Raw genomic sequence first — 21,128 nt, 5'->3', positions numbered from 1 at the left:
TTTATTATGTTTAAAAAAAAAAAAAAAAAACTTTATTAACAAAGAAACTACAAGGCATGTACAATACAGTAGTCACAATAACTACATGAATAAACTGTGTCCTGTAATGTTTTGAAGCAGCTCTGACCATCCGTACTACCAGCCCACCTGCCAAGCAAAAAACACGAGATGAAAATGGCCAACCAGTCACATGCTGTTCTCAAGAAAAAAAACACATAAAGTAGATGAGAGAACAGTAGTCTGTCGCACACGTTGAACTGCGCTCTTTTTAAGTCTAATGAGGACATTGTCACTCTGTAACTCTATAAAATGTCAAATATTCAAAATAGCTGTTCTTTTGTCAGTAATTGTCACATTCCTACAATCTACATAACAACCAGCATTTCTTTTATTTCAAAATCAACTATAAGTTCATTGCTTATGACATTTAAAAATATTTTTAAACATTAAGGCTTTTGTACACGCTGCTTTTATGTTTGATCGGTCTTTTATGTATGTTCTGTTGAAAGTTATAATAAAAACAGCAATTGAAATTGAGTAACAAGTTACTGGAAGACACAATATTTGCTTATGTAGAACTTAAAAGAAACGACATCGTCCATCTGCGACTCTATGCAAAGGCTGCTACAAAATCCTTCCCTTGTGTACTTCCATACGGCTGTATGTGCAGGGTCTGAGACGCCCACTTTTAGCGTCCGTGCTGTAATACCGAGCCGTGCATTCGCCACCAACGGTCGCACCATCAAAACTTGCACTAGCTCTGTGGCAGGTGCAGTTTTTCCATCTGAGTATAAATCCCATGCCCGCGGCTGTGCGTCTGAGATCGCAGCTGCTTGCATTGACACGCCCACTAGACGGACAATTTTTGCGTTGATTTGTAGTCACCACCCAGGAGCGCCCATATTTCTGATATCATCTGTCCTGACTGCAACAGAGCCTTTGTGGATGCACTCTGTGTAACGTCTGCGCCATCAGAGATATTTGCGTATACGCAGTCTAGAAATGTGGTTGGGTTTTAATTAGGGATGTGCAGGCTCGTATAGGTTCGAGTTTGCACGCCGAGTTCGGATTTTTCCCACCAAAAAAACGGAACTCAGAAAGAGGCAAACATCATCATTCCTGGACTTTGTAGATGCAAATATCCTTTGGATGCAGAATATCCTGCCAAGCATTGATGAAAATGTCCCTCATCACTATTCATATGATTCCATGTGTTTGATTTCGGGACACCTTTCCTGATGTGTTTTCCAGATGTGTCCACATACATCTATTCTCCAGTCACACCAAATGGGTTTGGTATAAAAGATAGACAATGTCTAGATAGACAACAGATGTTAGACAGGCAATAGGTCGACAGGTACAAAAGATCGACAGTGTCAAAAGGTCGACGCAAAAAAACGTGGTAAACACACAAATGGTTGACACATTTTTTTGTTTTCTAACCCTAATCTTCACCCTAACCCTAACCTTCCCCTTAGTGCCTAACCCTAACCCTCCCTCCTGGTGCCTAATGCCAACCATCGTGGCAATTGCCTAACCCTAACCATCTCTTCTAGTGCCTAACCCTAACTCTAGAAAAAAAAAAGTGGTGACCATTTTTTTTGTGTCGATCCTCCTACCCGGTCAACCTTTTGTATAGTAGGCAGTATGGTTGGCAGAATGATTAGCATTACTGCCTCACAGAGGTCTTGAATTCTGTTACCACCAAGGCTCTTTCTGTGTGGTATTTGTATGTTCTCCCAGTGTTTGCATGGGTTTCCTCTGGGTGTTCCAGTTTCCTCCCACAAGCCAAAAACAACAAATTAACCCTAGTGTGTGCATGTACTGTAGCAGGGAATATAGGGGTCTATGTACTAAGCCTTGGAGAGAGATAAAGTACCAGCCAATCGGCTCCTGTAATTTTTTTCATACAAAGCTAGTAAAGGGGCATATTTAATTGGGGGCGAGAATAGCAAAAATCCTGCACCTGCCAGGTCCCCCCCCCTTCTGAGGGCTAATTAAGCAATTGGAAGTTTCCAATTACTGTAACTTAATTAGTCGTTAATTACTTACCTTCCGCAGCGCTGTCTTCTTCCTCCAGCGTCGGGATGCAGTCTCCTGCAGCAGCGGTGAGTATGTAATGTGTGTTTGCGAGTGTTTGTCAGTGTGTGTGAGTGTGTTTGAGTGACCCCCGGTGTGTGTGACCCCCACCGTGTGTGTGTCCCCCCTCCCTGTAACGGGCGCTGGGAGAACTACATCTCCCAGTAGCCCTTGCTCCTCCCACCAGCCCCCGGGACTCCCACCAGCCCCCTCCCCAGTGACAAGATGGAGGGGACCCCACCAGGAGCCGTGGAGACCGCCGCAGACCCCCAGGCAGGTAAATGTATTTTATTTATTTAAGCGGAGCAGGGTTTTCAGAGCTGAAAACTCTGCGACCTCTTTTTTTGCTTAAGTATCGGGAGCGCACATACCCGCGATATTCCACAATTGGCCGCAAGGTCTTTTTACCTCGCTAAACTTTGTACCCAAGTGGATATGCCCCCTAGGAGCTGATTGGTTGGTCCTTTATCTCTGTCCACTTTCTCTAAGGCTTAGTACATAGAACCCGTAGACTGTAAGCTCCACTGTCACAAGGACTGATGTGAGTGAATAAAAATTCTCTGTAAACCGCTGTGGAATGTGTGTGTACTATATAAATAACTTAATAAATTAATACATTTCTTGCTTTCTCTTAGAACACTGCTTGGTTTATCATATGTATCTTAAATTAATCATGAGAGTAGGGTACATTGGAACTTTGTTGCTGTTGCAAATGTCATTTTGTGTGTTTGGAGCATTTTATTGGTTTAAACATTCTTACAAGCATACTCTTTCTAGTGGAACTGGGAGGCGCAAAATATTTCTCATAAATATAGCGAAAAACATACAATACAGAGGTGCCTGAGACTTAGTGCTAAGGAAAAGTTATATTCCATTCCAGTGAAGTAGAACTCTACCCCTTTATGTTATTTAACTAACTCTATTCCCAGGGGTGTCTAAAGAGAGGAGGGGGTCCATGTGCAGTCTTCGTTTGTGGCCCCTCTTCTCATTCCTGCAGCGCACTGATCGCAGTAGACTTTAAGCACAGGGAGCACTAATAGACTGTAGCCTTGTGCCAGAGTCTACTGAGCAGGCATAGGTCTCCGGGAAAATGGAGTGGCAGCCATTTTCCCTGTGATTTTCCTACTGAGCATGAGTAAAACGGCGGGAAAATGGACACCGCGCCATTTTCTCCATGATTTGTGCAGCGGAACTCCGGAGAGGTAAGTATTGAAGAAATATGTGCAGGGTGTACGGTGTGGGCCCCTCTGGACCCAGGGGCCTGTGTGCACCGCACACCCTGCACCCATTATATATACGCCACTGTCCATTCTTCAAAATGAATATTTGTTTTTCACACTTAAGTGAACGAGTCGCCACATTTGCACGCTAAATCAGCATTTTGCAAGAAACGTCCTTGATTATTTCAACAAACTTTCACCAACTCACCAGATGTTTGTCATAAATGTAGGACGGTAAGAATAACACAATGCTAATGCGTTCCGTTTGCGGAATTACTTCATTGGATAGAAAGGTGTCTTTATTTCTGCTTCTACATTATGCAAAGGTTTGGTGAGTGATTCATTTTGTGGCTAGACACATTCTTAATCATTCAATTAATCTCAGATTTTCATATACTTTCCATATGTCACATAATACTCCTCATGAGAACATACTGTTCAAAATAAGCAGTTTTGTAATCTTATAAACAGTCTCTTACATTCACATCTCTCGTCACAGTATAATACACTTGTTTCACACTTAAGGGTCAATTTAAATAGCTGCGAGGCCTGGCTGTAGGCCGCACTTACAGTACCTCCAAACTTGCATATTTTTGTTGGCAGCCCCATAGAGCTGCATACAATAACCCACAAGTCCAGTGTGAGATCGTGCTATGAGGTCGGCATGTGGCGTTGCTGTTGGCGGTCTTTCCATGTCGTTACAATGGCAACTTGCCCCTCCTCATGGCTGATTGAATTGACCTCTTAGACTTGTAGTTGTAGTAGTCACCAAATATCCTACCTCGCAATGTTCTGATTTCAGATGGACAGTCCTGATTTGGCTGGTATGTCCCGTTCAATGGAATGGGTTACCCAAACACCTGTCACTTGTGTGTCCAGCAGTGAAAAGTTGATTGCTAGGGACAGGAGTGGGCTAAGAGGCAGTCAAGAGCCTGCTCCATGATTCAGAAACCCCTCCACTCCATACTGTCACCCTACACCTTTCTTCTGGCTGAATTTTAAGGTATGAAAGTTGATGCTTGTGTACTTAGGGGACTGTCTCTGGTTTCCATGTTAGCGCACTTACTGTATACACCAGTGACATGCGGTGAGGTCAAAGGCTGGGGAGGCACACAAGGAGATGGGTCTGAGTGCTGGGACCCTGTCTCACCCCTACTCACTGTAACTCTCCCCTCACTGCACTAAGCTTCAGTGTCCATTGATTCTCCTACCTGCATCAATGTGTCTTCTTGTGCTGCTGTTGTCTTGAGGTCCGATCTCTAAACACTGCAGTGTACTTTCTGGACACATTCAAGGTGTCCATCAGTGCTCAAGGCACATCTCCAATACTCAGAGGCATGCCTCTATTTGCTCTCTTTCTGTGCAGCTTACTGCCCGTGGTGTGACCCCAAACCCCCAGCTCTGCAAGCAGTGTCTGACCTAGAGAAGCGAGGCTGAGCTGTTGCTGCCTCATCTCTCATCTCCCTGCCTCCCAGGGAGCTCCACAAAGCTGGTGAGTGTTAACTATAAAAATGATTACAATAAACAATGAAGAAGATGTTATAAGTTATAAATATCTTCTTTGTATTATTCTAATCATTATTAATCAAATCTCAGGAGTATGACAGGGGAGGCTCTGCCTCCCCTGTCTACCCTGACTACACGTCTCTGGTATACGTGCTCAGATTCCAGACCACTTTTACCTGGTTTCTGCTGTAGCTATCAATTAGGTCATTATAGTCTCTGCCTCACCTGTGTACACTGTCTTTATTCTTGATTTTATCTATTTCTTTCTCTGGGTCCAGACTCTCGACCACTTTAACAGACGTGGATCTCATCAAACACCAAGCACAACCGTAGGGACACAACACACTCTCCCCTATTGGCATAATGTATAAACAATGCATAATGAATGAACCCTGAAGGGACAGTATGCAACTATACAAGCAGCAAGGAAAGCCCATACTGCTCACAGTTTGCATGAACTACTGTATGCAGCATAGCATTCCCTGCATATATAATAAATGAAAAAGACATTCTTGTAGTCTCCAGCATTTTATAAATAAGCTTGGCAGAAACATTTATTAAATTAGATTTGGATGATCTGCTATAACAATTAACATAACAGAAAGTAATAGTTTCAAATTCAAGTACATTGAAAAAATGTTAAATATTTAAAGGCAAAACTTATACAATAAAACTAAGTGTTGATGCATAAACAATGCAACATGCACTTCGGACTTAATGTTCACAACGTGCGTGGATAGTACTGTCCAACTGCAAAACTTGGCAAATTTGGTGGTACCCGACTGTGAGTAGGTGAGAAAGAGGACAGAAGAGAGACTCAGATCTGGAAATAGAAGAGAAAGAGATACACAAGGGAGGGGAAATATAAAAGAAAAGACAACAAAAAAAAACATGCAAAGACCTACTTATTTTCTTTTTTCAGAGAAGACTGTTTTCCAGTGTGCACTCCTTAATCAACTCTGTAACCATAACCACCATATAATACAGAGAGCATTACAGTGATAGTAACTGCCATATAATGCAGATATCATCAAAGTGACTGTCATATCATTCAGAGATCAGCAGTGGCTAACATATAATACAGAGAGCATCAGTGACTGCCATATAATACAAATGAGCATGTCTGCAATACAATACAGAGAGTGTCAATAACCATTAAATAATTTAGAGAACATCAAAGTGACCTCTATATACTGTAATACAGACAACATCACAGTGACCTCAATATAATGCAGGGAGCATGTGTGACCACCATATCATACAGAGAGCATCAGTGACCGCCATATATTACAGAGAGCATCAGTGACCGCAATATAATACATAGACTATTTTTGATTGATTTTACAACATCATTTCCTCATCAATAAATAACTCTTCTTGAAGATCATTAACTACTTTAATTTCATAGAAACAACCCCATTCAATATATGTAGTATAATTAGCCCCTTTAACATAATTAAGTTCATAATCCCCATTAATTAGCCCCTTTATTAAAAAATATTTACAATTATATACATTAAACCCCTAATTACCTCCCATAGTCTCATTAAAAAAAACACTTCATCCTAATTAACCACATAAAATCATTAACCTATGACTCCCTTATTTCTGGTTTTACCTACCATAAACTACATATTGCAAACTATAAAGGGGTTGGAGTGCAGTATAGTACAGTACAGTACAAGGCATGCACTCTCTGTGACTCTATTGCTTCAATAGAGCTGTATACATATTTACTGATGTCATTGGTAATTTATATAAATACATTTCAAAGTCTTAGTTATCTTTATTAAACTGTGTTACAGTACTTCAGTTTACATATCATTTTAGAGATAACAATCATTTACCTTGTTTTGTAACTGTGATTGCGTTTTATTATGATCCCGAAGACATTTTATTATTTTCTGGCAGTCTGGAGTCTTCTGCACTAAATCTTCAGGTGACAGGATAGATATAAATTGATAAATGACCTGAAGTTCACCATGTGCTTACGCTTCCAGCAATAGCTTCCAGTCATTAAGTGCTAAGCCTGGTCAGAATCCAAATGAAAGATATTTAGAAATTGTTTGACCTATGACATAAGGCTCTTCCTATTATATACGCATAGCAAATATCAAGGTACCTGCATTTTTAATGGGCAAACCTGTTAAACAATATAGCCAAAACAATGCATCTTATATACTTGTTATGGCAGAATAGAGAGTTGATACTAAGGATGATTTATGGAAGGCACTAATGTGGGCCCATAGGTAAAATGCCATTTGATGATGTTGAGTCCCTGCTTTTGGACAAATATTTTTACTGGAAAAACCTGGCTCTGGAACGTCAACATTTTGGTATCAGCTAAATGCAGGCTAGGCACAAGACTTCTCATATTACTATGCCCACATACATACACTAGATGCCGTGGGACAAATTATTTATATGAGCTTTCAGTAGGGTTTCCCCAGTATTGGCAGGGATGCTCAGAATGGGGTGGTGGGTACGAAGGACGTGCCAAGGAGGTGAATCCACTCCTTAACAAGGCGTGTGTCACGGCTGCTCACAATTGAGACTCCTGGAGGGAAGCAGGCCTACTAGGTACAATAAACTGGGGTGGTCTTAGGAATGACCTTTCATGAAACTCAGTAGCACAGGATAAAAGTAAAATATAATTTATTCACAAAAGATATATAATCTGCAAGGTCTCATATAAAGTCTCAAATAGCACAGAGATTCACATATGCAATAATATGTATAGGAGATAATCCCCGAATATATATAAGCAGTCTTTAGCATATAAGAACTAACGTGGTAGGGAACCCCGAGTCCAGAATAAGGCAAACACCTCAGGATGACATTAAGGACCTTTGCCAGGTTAGAACCCTGTAGTAATGGAAATCCGGAGCAGAGAGGACCCTGCAGAATAGTATAGTTCCGGGACAGGGCCGTGCCCTGCGATGCAGTGATAGGTGATGCAAACTTGAGCCTTGTGGAGTAGTGAAGTTGGAGCAGGGTTAAGCCCTGTAAGACGATGAGATTCCAGAACAGGGTTGAGCCCTGTGGCATGGCTAGAGTTCGGAGTGGGGTTGAGCCCCGTGATGCAGAGAGAATTGTAGTGGGGTTGAGCCCCGTGATGCAGAGAAGATTGTAGCGGGGTTGAGCCCTGTGACGCGGAAAAGATTGTAGCAGGGTTGAAATACGTGGTGTGGCTAGGGTTCGGAGTGGGGTTGAGCCCCGTGATGTGGAGAAGATTGTAGCAGGGTTGAGCCCTGTGGTGTGGCTAGAGTACGGAGCGGGGTTGAGCACCGTGATGCAGAGATGACACTGTAACGGTGCAGTTGACAACTGTAACAAGGATGAGTTCAATATCCACAGGAATGAAAAGACAACAGGGAAAGTGCAGCAAAATGATGAAAGCACAATGATGGAGCAAAAAGCAATACTTAGACAATAGGAATGCTGGGCTCTGTAGTGCAGCGGATAACTGGCATCAGAAGTTCATCTTTAATATAACAAAGCGGGGATCTAGCAGGATTCCAAGAAAGACCTGAAAGCAATGTTGCACAGACACTGAGACACAGTAACAGGCTTTATACTAAAGGTCTGTGATCTATAGGAAGTTTCAGAACATGTGACCCAAATGGAATCAGGTTTGAAATAATGAGCAATCTAGGAATCCCACAACCTGACGACACCTGGAAAACAGATGATCACTTTAACTCTCTATCCCCTGAATGAGAAGCATGCCAGCAAGCAGGATAGCTCCTCCAATGACCACAAAGGAACTTTGGCAAAAGCTGTCTATCTTTATGTACTGAAATAGTTGCAGTCCTGACAACGTGACAATGCCACCTTCTGCAACACACTGTTGCTTTACGGCAGCGCAACATATGCCAATAAATTCAGATGAGGCATAGCCACAAATCCACATGACATGGCCACGCCTCATTTGGAATTACTTTTTCACATAGTGGCCCTGAGTTTAGCGGTGGACTTCCTGCAAAATTACCTCTTTTTAAATGGGCGCTCGAGATTAGAGTTGATCTATACTTTCAATGGTGCACTTGAAACAGAAAAGTACATATTGATGCACTTATACAGTATAACAATGTAATAAACACATTAAAATGACATTTGAAATTAGCACAGTCCCAATGTCCTTTTACTATGATTAATCATTTAAAACGTAACTGAGGTTTAATATCCAGCAAAGGTGTTGCCATTCCTGCTACAATCACATCACACAGGAAAATACATATAAAAATGGAATACAGTTTGGGGTGTAATAGGTGAGTGCAGAGCATGGATGTTTTTTTGTTTTTGTTTAAATAATGTGGTCATATCCCTCTGGCACCGCAGGTAGATGAAGTGTCAATGGTTTAAAAGCCAGGGCCATCGGAAGATCTATTGGGCTCCAGAACTCGGGGGCATGAACAAATGTGTAGTGCTGTGGTCACCGGAGACCTCTTTGCATGTGGTGATACAGCTAGAAGGATTTCATATATGAGGTATTTCCCCGATTCCTCTACGGACTGGTGATCATCGATGGCCGCTGATCGCCGTTTCCAACAATTATTTGGTCGACACCACAAGGTCCACATGGGAGAAGGTCCACATGACAAAAGGTCAACAGTACACTAGGTTGAAATGTACAAAAGGATGACAGGTTTAAAAGGGCGACACAGTAATAGTCGACACATATTTTTTTTAATTATTATTTTAGGGTTAGGCAATTACCAGAGTGTTAGGGTTATGCTAGAAGGGACAGTTAGAGTTAGGCACCAAGGGGAGGATTAGGGCGAAGATTATGGTTAGAAGAACACAAAAAAATGTATTGACCATTTATGTGTCGACCATTTCCATGTAGACCTTTTGATCCTGTTGACCTTTTGTACCTGTTGACCTTCTCTATTGTCTAACTTTTATCATGTTGACCAAATTAGCGTAGACCTTTTTATCGTCAACCTTTTGTATCATACCCGTGAAAGTGGCAACTGATTGGACAGGTGTCGCTGTTGGAGCCATCCAGTCAGGTGCTCCAATACATTACATACTGATCCTTGTTTAACATGGTTTGAATGCAACTTGGAGATCATTTACGTTGCTAAATAATTTCATAGACTGTACATTTAGTTATGCATTGGAGCAGGCCATTTCCTAGGGATGAGAAATTCAATCTTCCACTATTGTTTCACTGTTTTAAAGGAAGCCTTCTGTGTACTATTTCTGTAAATTTGCATTCAGCATTTACTGTATGTATAGTCTATGAATAGAGGGCCTGATTCAGACCCGCTCGCGAGCGCTGAGCGCTCGCAAGCGGGTCGATGGTGCACTAGTGCGCATGTGCATGATGGAGGGAGCTCCGTCGTGCGCATGCACGAGACCCGCATAGCGACGGCCAGCCATCGCTATGGGTCTCGCACCAAAGGGGGCGTGCTGTAGATGGTGAGTGACAGCAGGCCCCCTTTGGTGGGCGTGCCGGGGGCGTTGCTGCCCAGACGGAGGCGTTCCCATGGGACCGCCTACCGTCTGGGTCCGGCCCCACTGACATCACTAGTGATGTCAGTGGCAGTGCTTTTGGCTCTGATAGAGCCAAAAGCACTCCAGGGCTTGCGGCAGCGAGACCCTACCGCAGGGTCTCATCGCAAGCCCGATGGTCGCGATGGTCTTGACCATCGCGACCATCTTTTTGGCCGCTCGTATAAGCTGTGGGTGCTCACCCACAGCTATGCGAGCGGCCAGGAGGCCGCTCCAATGACAGGTAGGAGGGCCGAGATTCAGAGCGAGCGCTCTGGTCAGAGCGTCTGGCTCTGAATCAGACCCAGAGTTCACTTGAGGATTGACCGAATACTTTGATTTATTGTGTGTTGGAGGTAGGACTTGTAAAACATCAGAACAAAGGCCCTGATTCAGGGATGCTCTGACAGAGCGTTCGCTCTGAATCAGGGCCATGCATGCTCCTTTTTGGAGCGGCCTCCTGGCCACTCGCATAACTGCGGGTGCCCACCCACAGCTATAGCGAGCGGCCAAAATGATGGTCGCGATGGTCAAGACCATCACGACCATCGGGCTTGCGACGAGACCCTGCGGTAGGGTCTCGCTGCCGCAAGCCCAGGAGTGCTATTGGCTCTATCTATGGGCGTAGCTGCCCAGAAGGAGGCGTTCCCATGGGAACGCCTACCGTCTGGGTCCGGCCCCACTGACATCACTAGTGATGTCAGAGGGGCCGGACCCAGACGGTAGGCGTTCCCATGGGAACGCCTCCGTCTGGGCAGCCACGCCCCCGGCACGCCCAACAAAGGGGGCGTGCTGTCAATCAACATCGACAGCACGCCCCCTTTGGTGCGAGACCCATAACGACGGCTTGGCCGTCGTTATTCGGGTTTCGCGGATGTGCACAACGGAGCCACCTCCATCGTGCGCATGCGCACTTGGGCACCATCGACCTGCTTGCGAGCGCTCGCGAGCGGGTCTGAATCAGGCCCAAATTACGCCTGCAAGATTAGTAGATTGTAGCAAAATGTAAAACAGTCTTCGGAAGTAGCTACTTCTATGGCAGCACAGTGGCAGAGTGGTGAGCATTGGTGTATGACAGCCCTGGGGTAATTATTCCCAACCATGTGACATTTGAATGTTCTCTCAGGGCATATGCTTGTATATACCCCAATGTGTGTATGTGTTTGTGTGTTAGGGAATTTAGATTTTAAGCTCCAATAGGGCAAAGTCTGGTATCATTGATGATAAATGTTTATAATAATTTCTATATGTCTATATTTTGCTGTAATACAACTTGCTATCTTGTGGTACGTTGGGAGATTATATAATATTAGCTGGAACCACATACAATTCATTCCAACTTTGAAACCTCCATTTTGTTCTGTGTATTAACAACTGATTCCAATATTTTGTTTTTAGTTTTATTTCACTGTTAATATATGTATAGCTATACGTGTTTCAGGGAAAGTTATAAACCCTCCAGACTATATTTTATAAAAAAATATATATATTTCTCACAGGATAAAGCCGTCCTCCCTCTCCCTGAGACAGCTTGCCAGCCGTCTGCCTACGTTACCTCAGATGACATGTGACAATTGCAGGAGCTGAGCAGGAGCTAAAAAAAAGCAATGTATCTCTTTCATCTTCCAGGGTTTTTTGGGAAAAATATAAAAAAAAAACCTGGTGTAACATGTTCCATGAATGACTTGACAAAGCAATGACTAACTTTATAAATTGATATAAAATGTCTGCGAGTTAAAAATGGAAGGGCCCCAGACTTTTGTACAACTAATTCTGCAGCTATAACTGATCTGCATGACATATTTCTTGCTGCATGTAGTAAGTAAAGACAACAGTTGTTAATTTAAACCCTGTCATTTGAGAGAAGTAGAAATTAACCAGTGACAGTGAATTGAAGAGATAAAAAAAATCATATACTGTAAGTGTGCTAGCCTTAAAGTGCCCATCCACTAGACAATTAAGTTGAGCGATTGAACGATAACGATATTGTTCATAAATCTTCTGCAAATCGTTTGCAAAAATGTCTAAAACAACATCTATCATCGGGCAAAAATGCTGGCCAACCTGACGATAACGTCAGGTTGAGCATGTTTGCAGATGATGGATGAGCCTGCACTGAATGACTGCTCGTTCAGTGCAGGCTTATCACAGGCTGACAAACGACTGCACGATTACAATGTCGTAATCGTGCAGTCGTTTTGAGGTCTGCTAGTGGATGGACAGCATTAGGCTCCTATGTGGTTTAGTCAGTATGGAACTCCCTTTGTGGCTTTCAGGCACACTTGGAATTATCTGTGATGGTATTGGGGGAGGCTATGGCTATGGCCAAGTCGTCAATGCACTTCAGTGACTTAGGGGCAGTGGGCCTGATTCAGACCAAGCGGGTCGATGTTGGCCCAGTGCGCATGCGCATGACGGAGCCGGCTCCGTCGTGCGCATGTGCGAGACCCGGATAGCGATGGGCAAGACGTCGCTCCGGGTCTCATACCAAAGGGGGCGTGCTGTCGATGGTGAGTGACAGCATGCCCCCTTTGGTGGGCATGCCAGGGGCGTGGCAGCCCAGACGGAGGCGTTCCCAAGTGATGTCAGTGGGAGTGCCTTCGGCTCTGATAGAGCCGAAAGCACTCCAGGGCTTGCGGCAACAAGACCGACCCTACCACAAGGGTCTCAACACAAGCCCGATGGTCACGATGGTCTTGACCATCGCGACCATCTTCCTGGCCGCTCGCTATAGCTGTGGGTGGTCACCCACAGCTATACGAGCGGCCAGGAGGCCGCTCTAAAAATTAAGAAGGACGGCCCTGATTCAGAGCGAGCACTCTGTCAGAGCGTCCGGCTCTGAATCAGGGCCAGAGTTACTTAAGCTTCTAAAAATAAGGTGTTGCCCATAGTAACCAATCAAATTGTAGCTATAATTTCTCTATTGCATTCTAAAAAAATATCTTGTTTGTTTTAGAAGTTTTAGTAAATGTACCTATTAGTGTAAAGTAGATGTGCAGGCCACACACAACACTAAAGCCGTAACATTGTTTGTATCATCACTCTTATCAAATTTTCTTTTTAGACTCTCAGGGGGAAATTGATCAAAGCTTTGAGAGAGATAAAGTACTAACCAATCAGCTCCTAACTCATTTTACAGGCTGTGTCAAAAAAATGACAGACAGGAGCTAATTGGTTGGTACTTTATCTCTCTCCATTTTATCTCTCTCTAAGCATTGATAAATCTCCCCCTCATACCTGTCACTCAGTGGCGTCACAAAGGGGGTGCAGGCCGCACTCGGGTGTCACCCGCTGAGGGGTGACACCAAAGTGTGGACTCCCCCTCAGTGACAGGAGCTGAGTGCTGCACTGTAGAATTACGAGCTCCTATCACAGTGAGGGAGACACTATGAGTACTCTGGTCCCCGGGGGCAGCCCACACCTCCAGGACCCCCCCCCCCCCGGAAAGACTAAAACCAGGGTTTGGGTGCGTGGCCCTGCGCCCATCCATGAGGCCACGCCCCTTGACATGAGGCCACACTCCCTTTGTTACCACTGCACCGGGTGCATCAACAGGTAGGTACGCCACTGCTGTCACTAGTTCATGTTTTGGTAGGACGGTCATGATATTTGCAGCCTCTTTGTCTTTTGTTAGTGAATAACCCCCAATGTCTTGTAGTGTAATATAATGCCTAAATAAGAACCACATACTATCCAACACAGCGTTAGTTTCAGGGCTAGAATATCTCGTTTTCACATAATTTATCTCATGACAGTTTGACTTTGCCTGCAGGGGATAATGAAGATAAATCTTAGAGAAAATGTAACTTCTGCAATCCTATGCCCATCTAAATAAAAAGTACACTGATACATCTGTGTTACAATATTTAAATGGAAATGAAACTGAAGACAAATTTAGAAATGTAAAGTACTGGGTGGGGAATCGTATACTGGAAAGCTGTGACAGAAATCATTTATTACCTGATATCCGAAGAGACAGATATGCTATGTAATGGTACACAGTAGTTTTGCTTAATTCCCTTTGCAAAATCCCAGGTAGAGCGCACTGCCAGATTAAGGTTTGTGGGGTCCCAGGGCAATTAATTTGTGGGACCCACTACCAATAACATTTTCAAAATAATACTAGGGTAATGTTATTAAAAAGTATAGTATGCAAATACTCCCAGCACTACAAATGTGTTGAGCAGTGACGCCAGTTCTCATAATACCACACAGTGGCCCTGATTCAGAGCCGGACGCTCTTTCAGAGCGCTGGCTCTGAATCAGGGCGTTTTTTTAATTTGGAGCCGGCTTCCTGAATGCTCGCTAAGCTGTGGGTCACCACCCACAGCTTTTGCGAGTGGCCAGGTGATGGTCGCAATGGTCGCGACCATCGGGCTTGCGACGAGACCCTTGTGGTAGGGTCTCGTTCCCGCAAGCCCCAGTGAGCTTCTCGCTCTAATAGAGCAGTAAGCTCAACTACTGACATCACAAGTGATGTCAGTAGGGCCACCCTCAAACAGCAGGCGTTCCTTTGGGAACGCCTCTGTTTGGCCAGCCCCCCCTCCCCGCCTACAAAATGGGGCGAACTGTCGATCAACATCGACAGCCGCCCTGTTTTGTTGCGAGCTCCAGATCGAGTGATTTCTCGCTCGCTCCGGGGCTCGCGCATGCGCAGTGCGCACACTGTGCGTGCGCACTGCCCGACCATCGACCCGCTTGCGAGCACATAGCGCTTGCGAGCGGGTCTGAATCAGGCCCAGTGTCCACAGTTCACATTATTCCACAGTGCCTCCAGGTTACATTATACTATACTGCAGTGTCCCCAGTTTACATAAATTCATACAGTGCCCCCAGTTCACATTGTGTCAGTGTCTCCAATTCACATTTTGCATCCCCACTACTCACCTCAATGATATCTCAGATCTTAAAACCAGCAGGCTGCTGCAGGATCTTTGAAGGAGCATCTGTCAATGTGCAGCCATACCACTAGTGGCACAAGGGACCTTCTTATACCACCTCCTACAAACCGGACACACTGACAATGTTGCCTGTCAAAGCATTATTTGTTTCACCTTGCGCCTAGTCCCTCTCATGGGCCAGTCCGATGCTGGTAATGTAGCTATGTTCGGGGCTGGAATAACCACCGCAGCCACCGTTTTGATAATGCTGCACTAGTAGTGGTACACAGATCAAGGCCAAGGAGGCAACATTACCGTTGCAGCATGTGGGACTGTAAAATAGAAAAGTTTATTTGCTAATCACCTTAATGATGGGGAACTTATAGATTCATGACCACTAATGGTATTAAATTGAATTAAAACACTTAAGAATTTTTTCTAAACAAAAAAAAATTATTTTCTCTTTTTTTATTATTTTGGATGCAGCTGACGGGGACACCACACCCAGTAAGTACAGTAATATATGCTGCCTCTCAAAAACACACAATCTTCCCTTTAAATATGATATAAATTGAACTATAAAAGATAAGATTATTTTTGAATACAGGACAGTATTTTTTGGTCAGCTAAGTTTGAAATCACACTGTGCCTGTCTTCATACACAATAGATACTGCAGTATAGATAGATATCCTTGTGAAAACCAATTGTAAGTAAGTGCGGCTCACTTCAAGTTCTCTAAACAATATACACAAGAGCCTATTTGCAGATTACAGTTGCTATTGCTAGTTGCTACTAGTATCTGGCAAAGAAACACACAGTAACAGTAGCCTGTTTGCTGATTGCAGTTGCTACCTAGTGTGTGTCCGGCCCTAGCCAAATTAATGCCTGATTTTGGGTGGTGACCCCCCCCTCCCCAGAGGTTCCTGAAAAGTGGTATAGAGGTGTGGTGTCACTGTGCTGTGGCCCCTTCCCCCATTGTGCTGTGCTCCCAGCACCCCTCTCCCAGCACAGATCACAGCACCCCTCACCAAGCACAGCACCCCTCATCCATCTCCAAGCACAGCACCCCTCTCCCAGCACAGTACAGATGACAGCACCCCTTACCCTGCGCAGCACCCCTCTCCCAGCACAGCACAGACCACAGCACCCATAACCCCTCTCCTAGAACAGCACCCATCACCCAGCCCTGCACCCTTACCCAGCATAGCACCCACTCTCCCAGCACAGCATAATGGCACCCCTCACCTGACCCCTCACCCAGCACCCTTATCCCAGCAGAGCACCCTCTCAATGCAGTGATCAACACAGCACCCCGACCTTCTCCCAGTTCCAGACTTACTTTACTTTGGCACAACCTGCAAAGCCATATGTCTAGAGGTACAGCAAGCCGCGGGCGGATGACCCGTTTTTTCCCGGCTCAGAATGGCAGGCCGTGTCCCAGTGCAAGCCGCCCCAGAGCCGGCCCGGCACTAACCACTGCTGTGGCGGTAGCAGCTGCCAGAGTCTCTGCCTAGCCTGCAGCAGGTGCCCCGGCTGGGCCTGCCCCAAACCTCCGCCAGCCCTAGGCTAGCTTGTATGCATCAAGGCATTTGCTTAGTTTGCCTACACAGATTAAACATGCCTGCAGTCTTTTACACCCTTCCCATCCACTTCATCTACCTACAACTCACTCTAATGGTGATTAGTAAACCAGGACTGCAGCACAATTAGAACCTACACCCGCTCCTTGCACTCCCCTGTGTGAAATGGCACCTGATTATGAGGGAGGGACTCTTATATGAAATCCAAAACATGCAAGATGCGACATTTCCGAACTGCTCATCTCTAACTCAAGCCTATATTACCGATCCATATATGCTATCTCATAAACACAAGGCTCCATACCAGTGATGGACTGTGGTCAAGAATCGGCCTGACATTGTTAGCACACGCACCTACGGTTTTTGCAAGGAAAAAGAAGCATGGTTATGCTTTATACCCTGTATCTCTGCATGCCCGCCAAGCAGAGTGCCGGGAATCGGAGCTGCTCATCCAGGCTTTCAGGCGACTGTACCGGCTCATCAGGCCTTTGCCCCTTCTGGAACTTGCCAGATGGCCAGCCTGGCCCTGCTCCAAATGCTAAATCACAACATAAACAAAATTGCTCTTACATGTATTCAACGAACGCCAGACTAAATGTACAGTACTGTATATATCGCAATGCCAGACTGTTCTTCACATACTATATTGTTCTCATATATGTACCACATATACCATATGGCTGTCATATACAGCACAATATCCAATAATATAATGTCCTCTTGTTTTGCTGTCCATATTATGTTTCCAGCATCAATCTTTGAAGCAAATATCCCTTTTGCTGTCATTAATAGGGAAGAAGGGATGTGGAGGAGGGGGTGAGAGAGGGCGGGGAGGGTAGAAAAAGGAGATACTTGCTAAGTCTGGCCCATAAGGCAATGAGGAGGCTGCAGATGATTCCCCTGTGTTCTCAGCATCTTTAGCTCTCCCCTGTGTCTGTGATGACTGTGTTGGTCTGGTAGGATGATGTCATAAAACCTGACCAACCGGTGATATTGAACATTTATTTTATATTGTTTTCTTACATGACCGATAGGGATTTATTTTAGTAGCATTTTTAAATAGATATTTAAAAAAAAATATTTTTTAGGATTAAGAAAGTTAAATTTGATGAGAATAGTAAAAACAAATAGTAAAAACACTAGTGCTCCAATAAATTTGTCCTTAAACGTTTTGCCTAATTTCCCATTTATTTTGCCACTAAAAATGCATTTTCTACTTAATTTTTTTAAATATATTTTGTAACTTTTTTTTTTGTAGTCTTCTCTTGACATTTTTTTTTTTTTAACATCAACTAGTTTTTTTTTCTGCTTTAGTTATTGTGGAAACAAACAGTGAGTTTTTGTATTATTTTTATTCTGAGAGCAAAACCAAGAGTTGTCTTCCCCTCTCCTGATGCAAAATGTGGAAGCACTCCAAGATCTTCTCTGTAGGTTTGTCTAGTCCGGCCAGTTGCAATAATCAATGACTACACAGCCGTGTCAGTTCTCCGTATTGTCCTTCCGTGTGATATGTTGCACAGTTTTCTAGAATTCACTCTAATGATTTTTCTCTTCCAGCAGAACAAGATGTGAGACAAAAAACTTTACTTTAGGTCTTTTAATCTTTGCTCTTTGCTAGGGAGAAACGAAAATTTTGAAGCTGAAAAATCTCAGACCTCAGGATTATGCCAATTACAGCTGTATCGCCTCTGTACGAACAGTCTGCAATATTCCTGACAAGATGGTATCCTTCAAGCTCTCCAACAAAACAGGTACAGTAACTGGCTGATTTCCTACTGGGTGTTGCAAACCCATCAGTAATATTTATTGAATGCACTGTAATGCTGTAAAGTTTCTGTGGGTATATTTTGTTAACAGTCATATAATGTTGACATGAGAATGACAACATGGTGGTAACATTGACATGCAGCATGATGACATGCTTGGCATGTCGCCATTGACCACATACATTTTTTTTTCCGGGTCTGGCAGTAATGTTGTGATGGCTTCCAACTCATCGTACAGTGCTTCCGGCAGAGAGTATCTCTAACCCCCCACCTAGTTCCTAACCCAAACCTCCCCCCCTGCTGCCTAAGCCTCCCCCAAGTGCCTAACCCTAAAGCTGGGTACACATTAGACGATGTGTATTCAGCTGATCTATCGTGTGCGATGGTCCGGGCGGGGGTGCCGGCATCGGCAAGTGCATACACCCAGCAATGGAGCGACGGCTGGGGGGTAGATAGAGGAGGCATTTGACAGTATGTCATCGATAGAGACATCCTCAGATCTTTCTGCATGTACAAAATATCCGTGGGAGCGAGCATCGGCATCGTGAATACACATTTGACGATATGAACGATTTGTCGTTCTGATGTGTGGGAAATGGCCAAATCGCTGAAGATTTCATCTAGTCTGTACCCAGCTTAACTCCTCCTTTCAATTGCCTAACCCTAACCCTCCTGAAGACATTATAACTGCATACCATATGTGTAGCAACATCAGTTTTGGAGTTGAAAAACCGTAACATAATGCACTGACATCTTTAGTGAGTTGATGACATTCGAAAAAGGCATTCCATTCCTTTTTCATAAAATGGTGGTTCTCCCTCTATGGTTGTGTACCTGGGTGAACCTCAAAAATAATTGGGCATCTGCAAAGTTACACCCAATGTTTACAGATGAACGCAGAGAAGCTTTATATTGGATCTGACTCCCAGTGCTCCATGTGACTAGTTTCTATTGGTTACTTCATGAGACCTGAAAGTCCCATTAGTTACATCTATCCTATCCTACCCTCTATGATCCCTCATCAATTACAGTATATAGACAAACGGATAAAACCTGTACACGTAGCATTTGCTAAAGTTAAACTGTTGTGGCTAAACCTGAAGAAAGTCTGTGAAAAAGACAAGTGGTTTATGAATTATATGGGGAGATATAAAAACAATATACAGTATATAAGAATTTATAAGTACAGCAATAGTTACCCAGGAATACAAAATAAGTAATGTTAGAGTACAAATATCACACATATACACATATTTATATATACATATATATACATATATTAACTGATCCCAGTATTTGCAATTCCCCCTTTTGAGTTTAGGGATTTCATGCTTAGTAGAGTAAATTCTACGTAAGAGACATTGGGGTAGATTTATCCAAACTTCAAAGAAGGAAAAAAAGATGTTGCACATTGCAGCCAATCAGATCCTAGCTATCATTCATCGAGTACATATTGTACCAGAAAATTATAGCTCGAATCTGATTGGTTACTATGTGCAATTTTTCTTTTTAGAGCTGTTTACAAGTCCTCCTCAATATGTGTTAAGGTTATCCAGGAGCCTGGAACTTAATAACTGGTATATAGCCAAAGTCTACAAGAGACTAAGCCGAGAGCTTACAATGACCAACTTCATGTATTTTTCCTCTTTCTATATGGGTTAGGCACCCCCCTGGGGGACTTAGGGTTAGGCGGCGGGGAAGGGGGGGTTAGGTTTAGGCACTTAGAGGGGGGATTAGGGTTAGGCACTGGGGGAGAGGTTTAGGGTTAGGCACCCCTAAGGGAGGGATAGGGTTAGGGGGTAGAATTAGGTTAGAGAATACTTACCTTGGACGATTCGGATTTCCTCCTCTGCCGAGATGCCGCTGTCGGGATTCCAACCGCCGGGCATGGGTCCGGCGGTAAATCATACCGATTCCGAACAGAGTAGGCAAGTCTCTTAGAACCTGCTGAACATTGACTAAATTTGGTGGCTCGATTATGTAATTTGCATTGAATCACATCATCGCGGCAATGCCCCCTGCTTTAGGGAGCTGCAGATTTGTATAAAGGAGGAAGGGTCACGATATAATGCAATCATATTGTCACGCCTTCCCGTACAACCCACCTGGCTGCCCCAAACCCTTTCCCTGAACTCTCTCGGCGACCCCTGCTGAAAAGTCAGCAAGTATGAGTCACATGGGGTCCCGATTTATTAATTGGATATTTGGGTGAGTGAAGTGGAGAGAGTTAATTAGAACACACTCAAAAAAAGCTGCTGCAACATCTCATGAAGCTGCAATAAATGTGGAATGATCTCAAACTGCGTAAAAATATTTTTGTCAGGCTGTGAACTATTTTGTAGTTGTCATGTGTAAAAGCTAGAAATTAATTATGTTTTAAGGGAAGTTAAATTTAGCTAGATCCAGCTGGAATTAGTTGTTTTATTGGCAAATTTAAATGTACTCTGACATTATAATCAAAACTGTGTATAATGAATATTTAGTTATAAGCTGAGTTTTAAAGGTACTTGTCATAGCTAGATTCTATCCTGGTGTCCCTTTGTTACATCGATCAATCTCTGTGAGTGAAACTGCAAAACAAAGAAGAATGTACCCTG

At 43.8% G+C, this 21,128-nt stretch overlaps 1 protein-coding gene across 3 annotated transcripts in view; it reads left to right on the top strand.

Annotated features, from left to right (window-relative positions):
• The window catches only part of MDGA2 (MAM domain containing glycosylphosphatidylinositol anchor 2), a 918,945-nt gene that overhangs the window by 592,155 nt on the left and 305,662 nt on the right, over positions 1–21,128 (top strand). For 2 of the 3 annotated variants that reach the window (XM_088455291.1, XM_088455288.1), the window contains exon 5: positions 18,384–18,516. In XM_088455291.1, coding sequence (XP_088311417.1) covers positions 18,384–18,516 — 133 coding nt within the window. Of the gene's footprint in view, positions 1–15,670; positions 15,692–18,383; positions 18,517–21,128 lie in introns of all 3 variants that reach the window. The other variant, XM_088455287.1, reaches the window with a different exon arrangement.

This window comes from Taudactylus pleione, unplaced genomic scaffold (assembly GCF_031769625.1).
Source record: "Taudactylus pleione unplaced genomic scaffold, aTauple2 ptg000652l, whole genome shotgun sequence".
NCBI lineage: Eukaryota > Metazoa > Chordata > Amphibia > Anura > Myobatrachidae > Taudactylus > Taudactylus pleione.
This window is presented reverse-complemented; position numbering and strand designations above follow the sequence as displayed.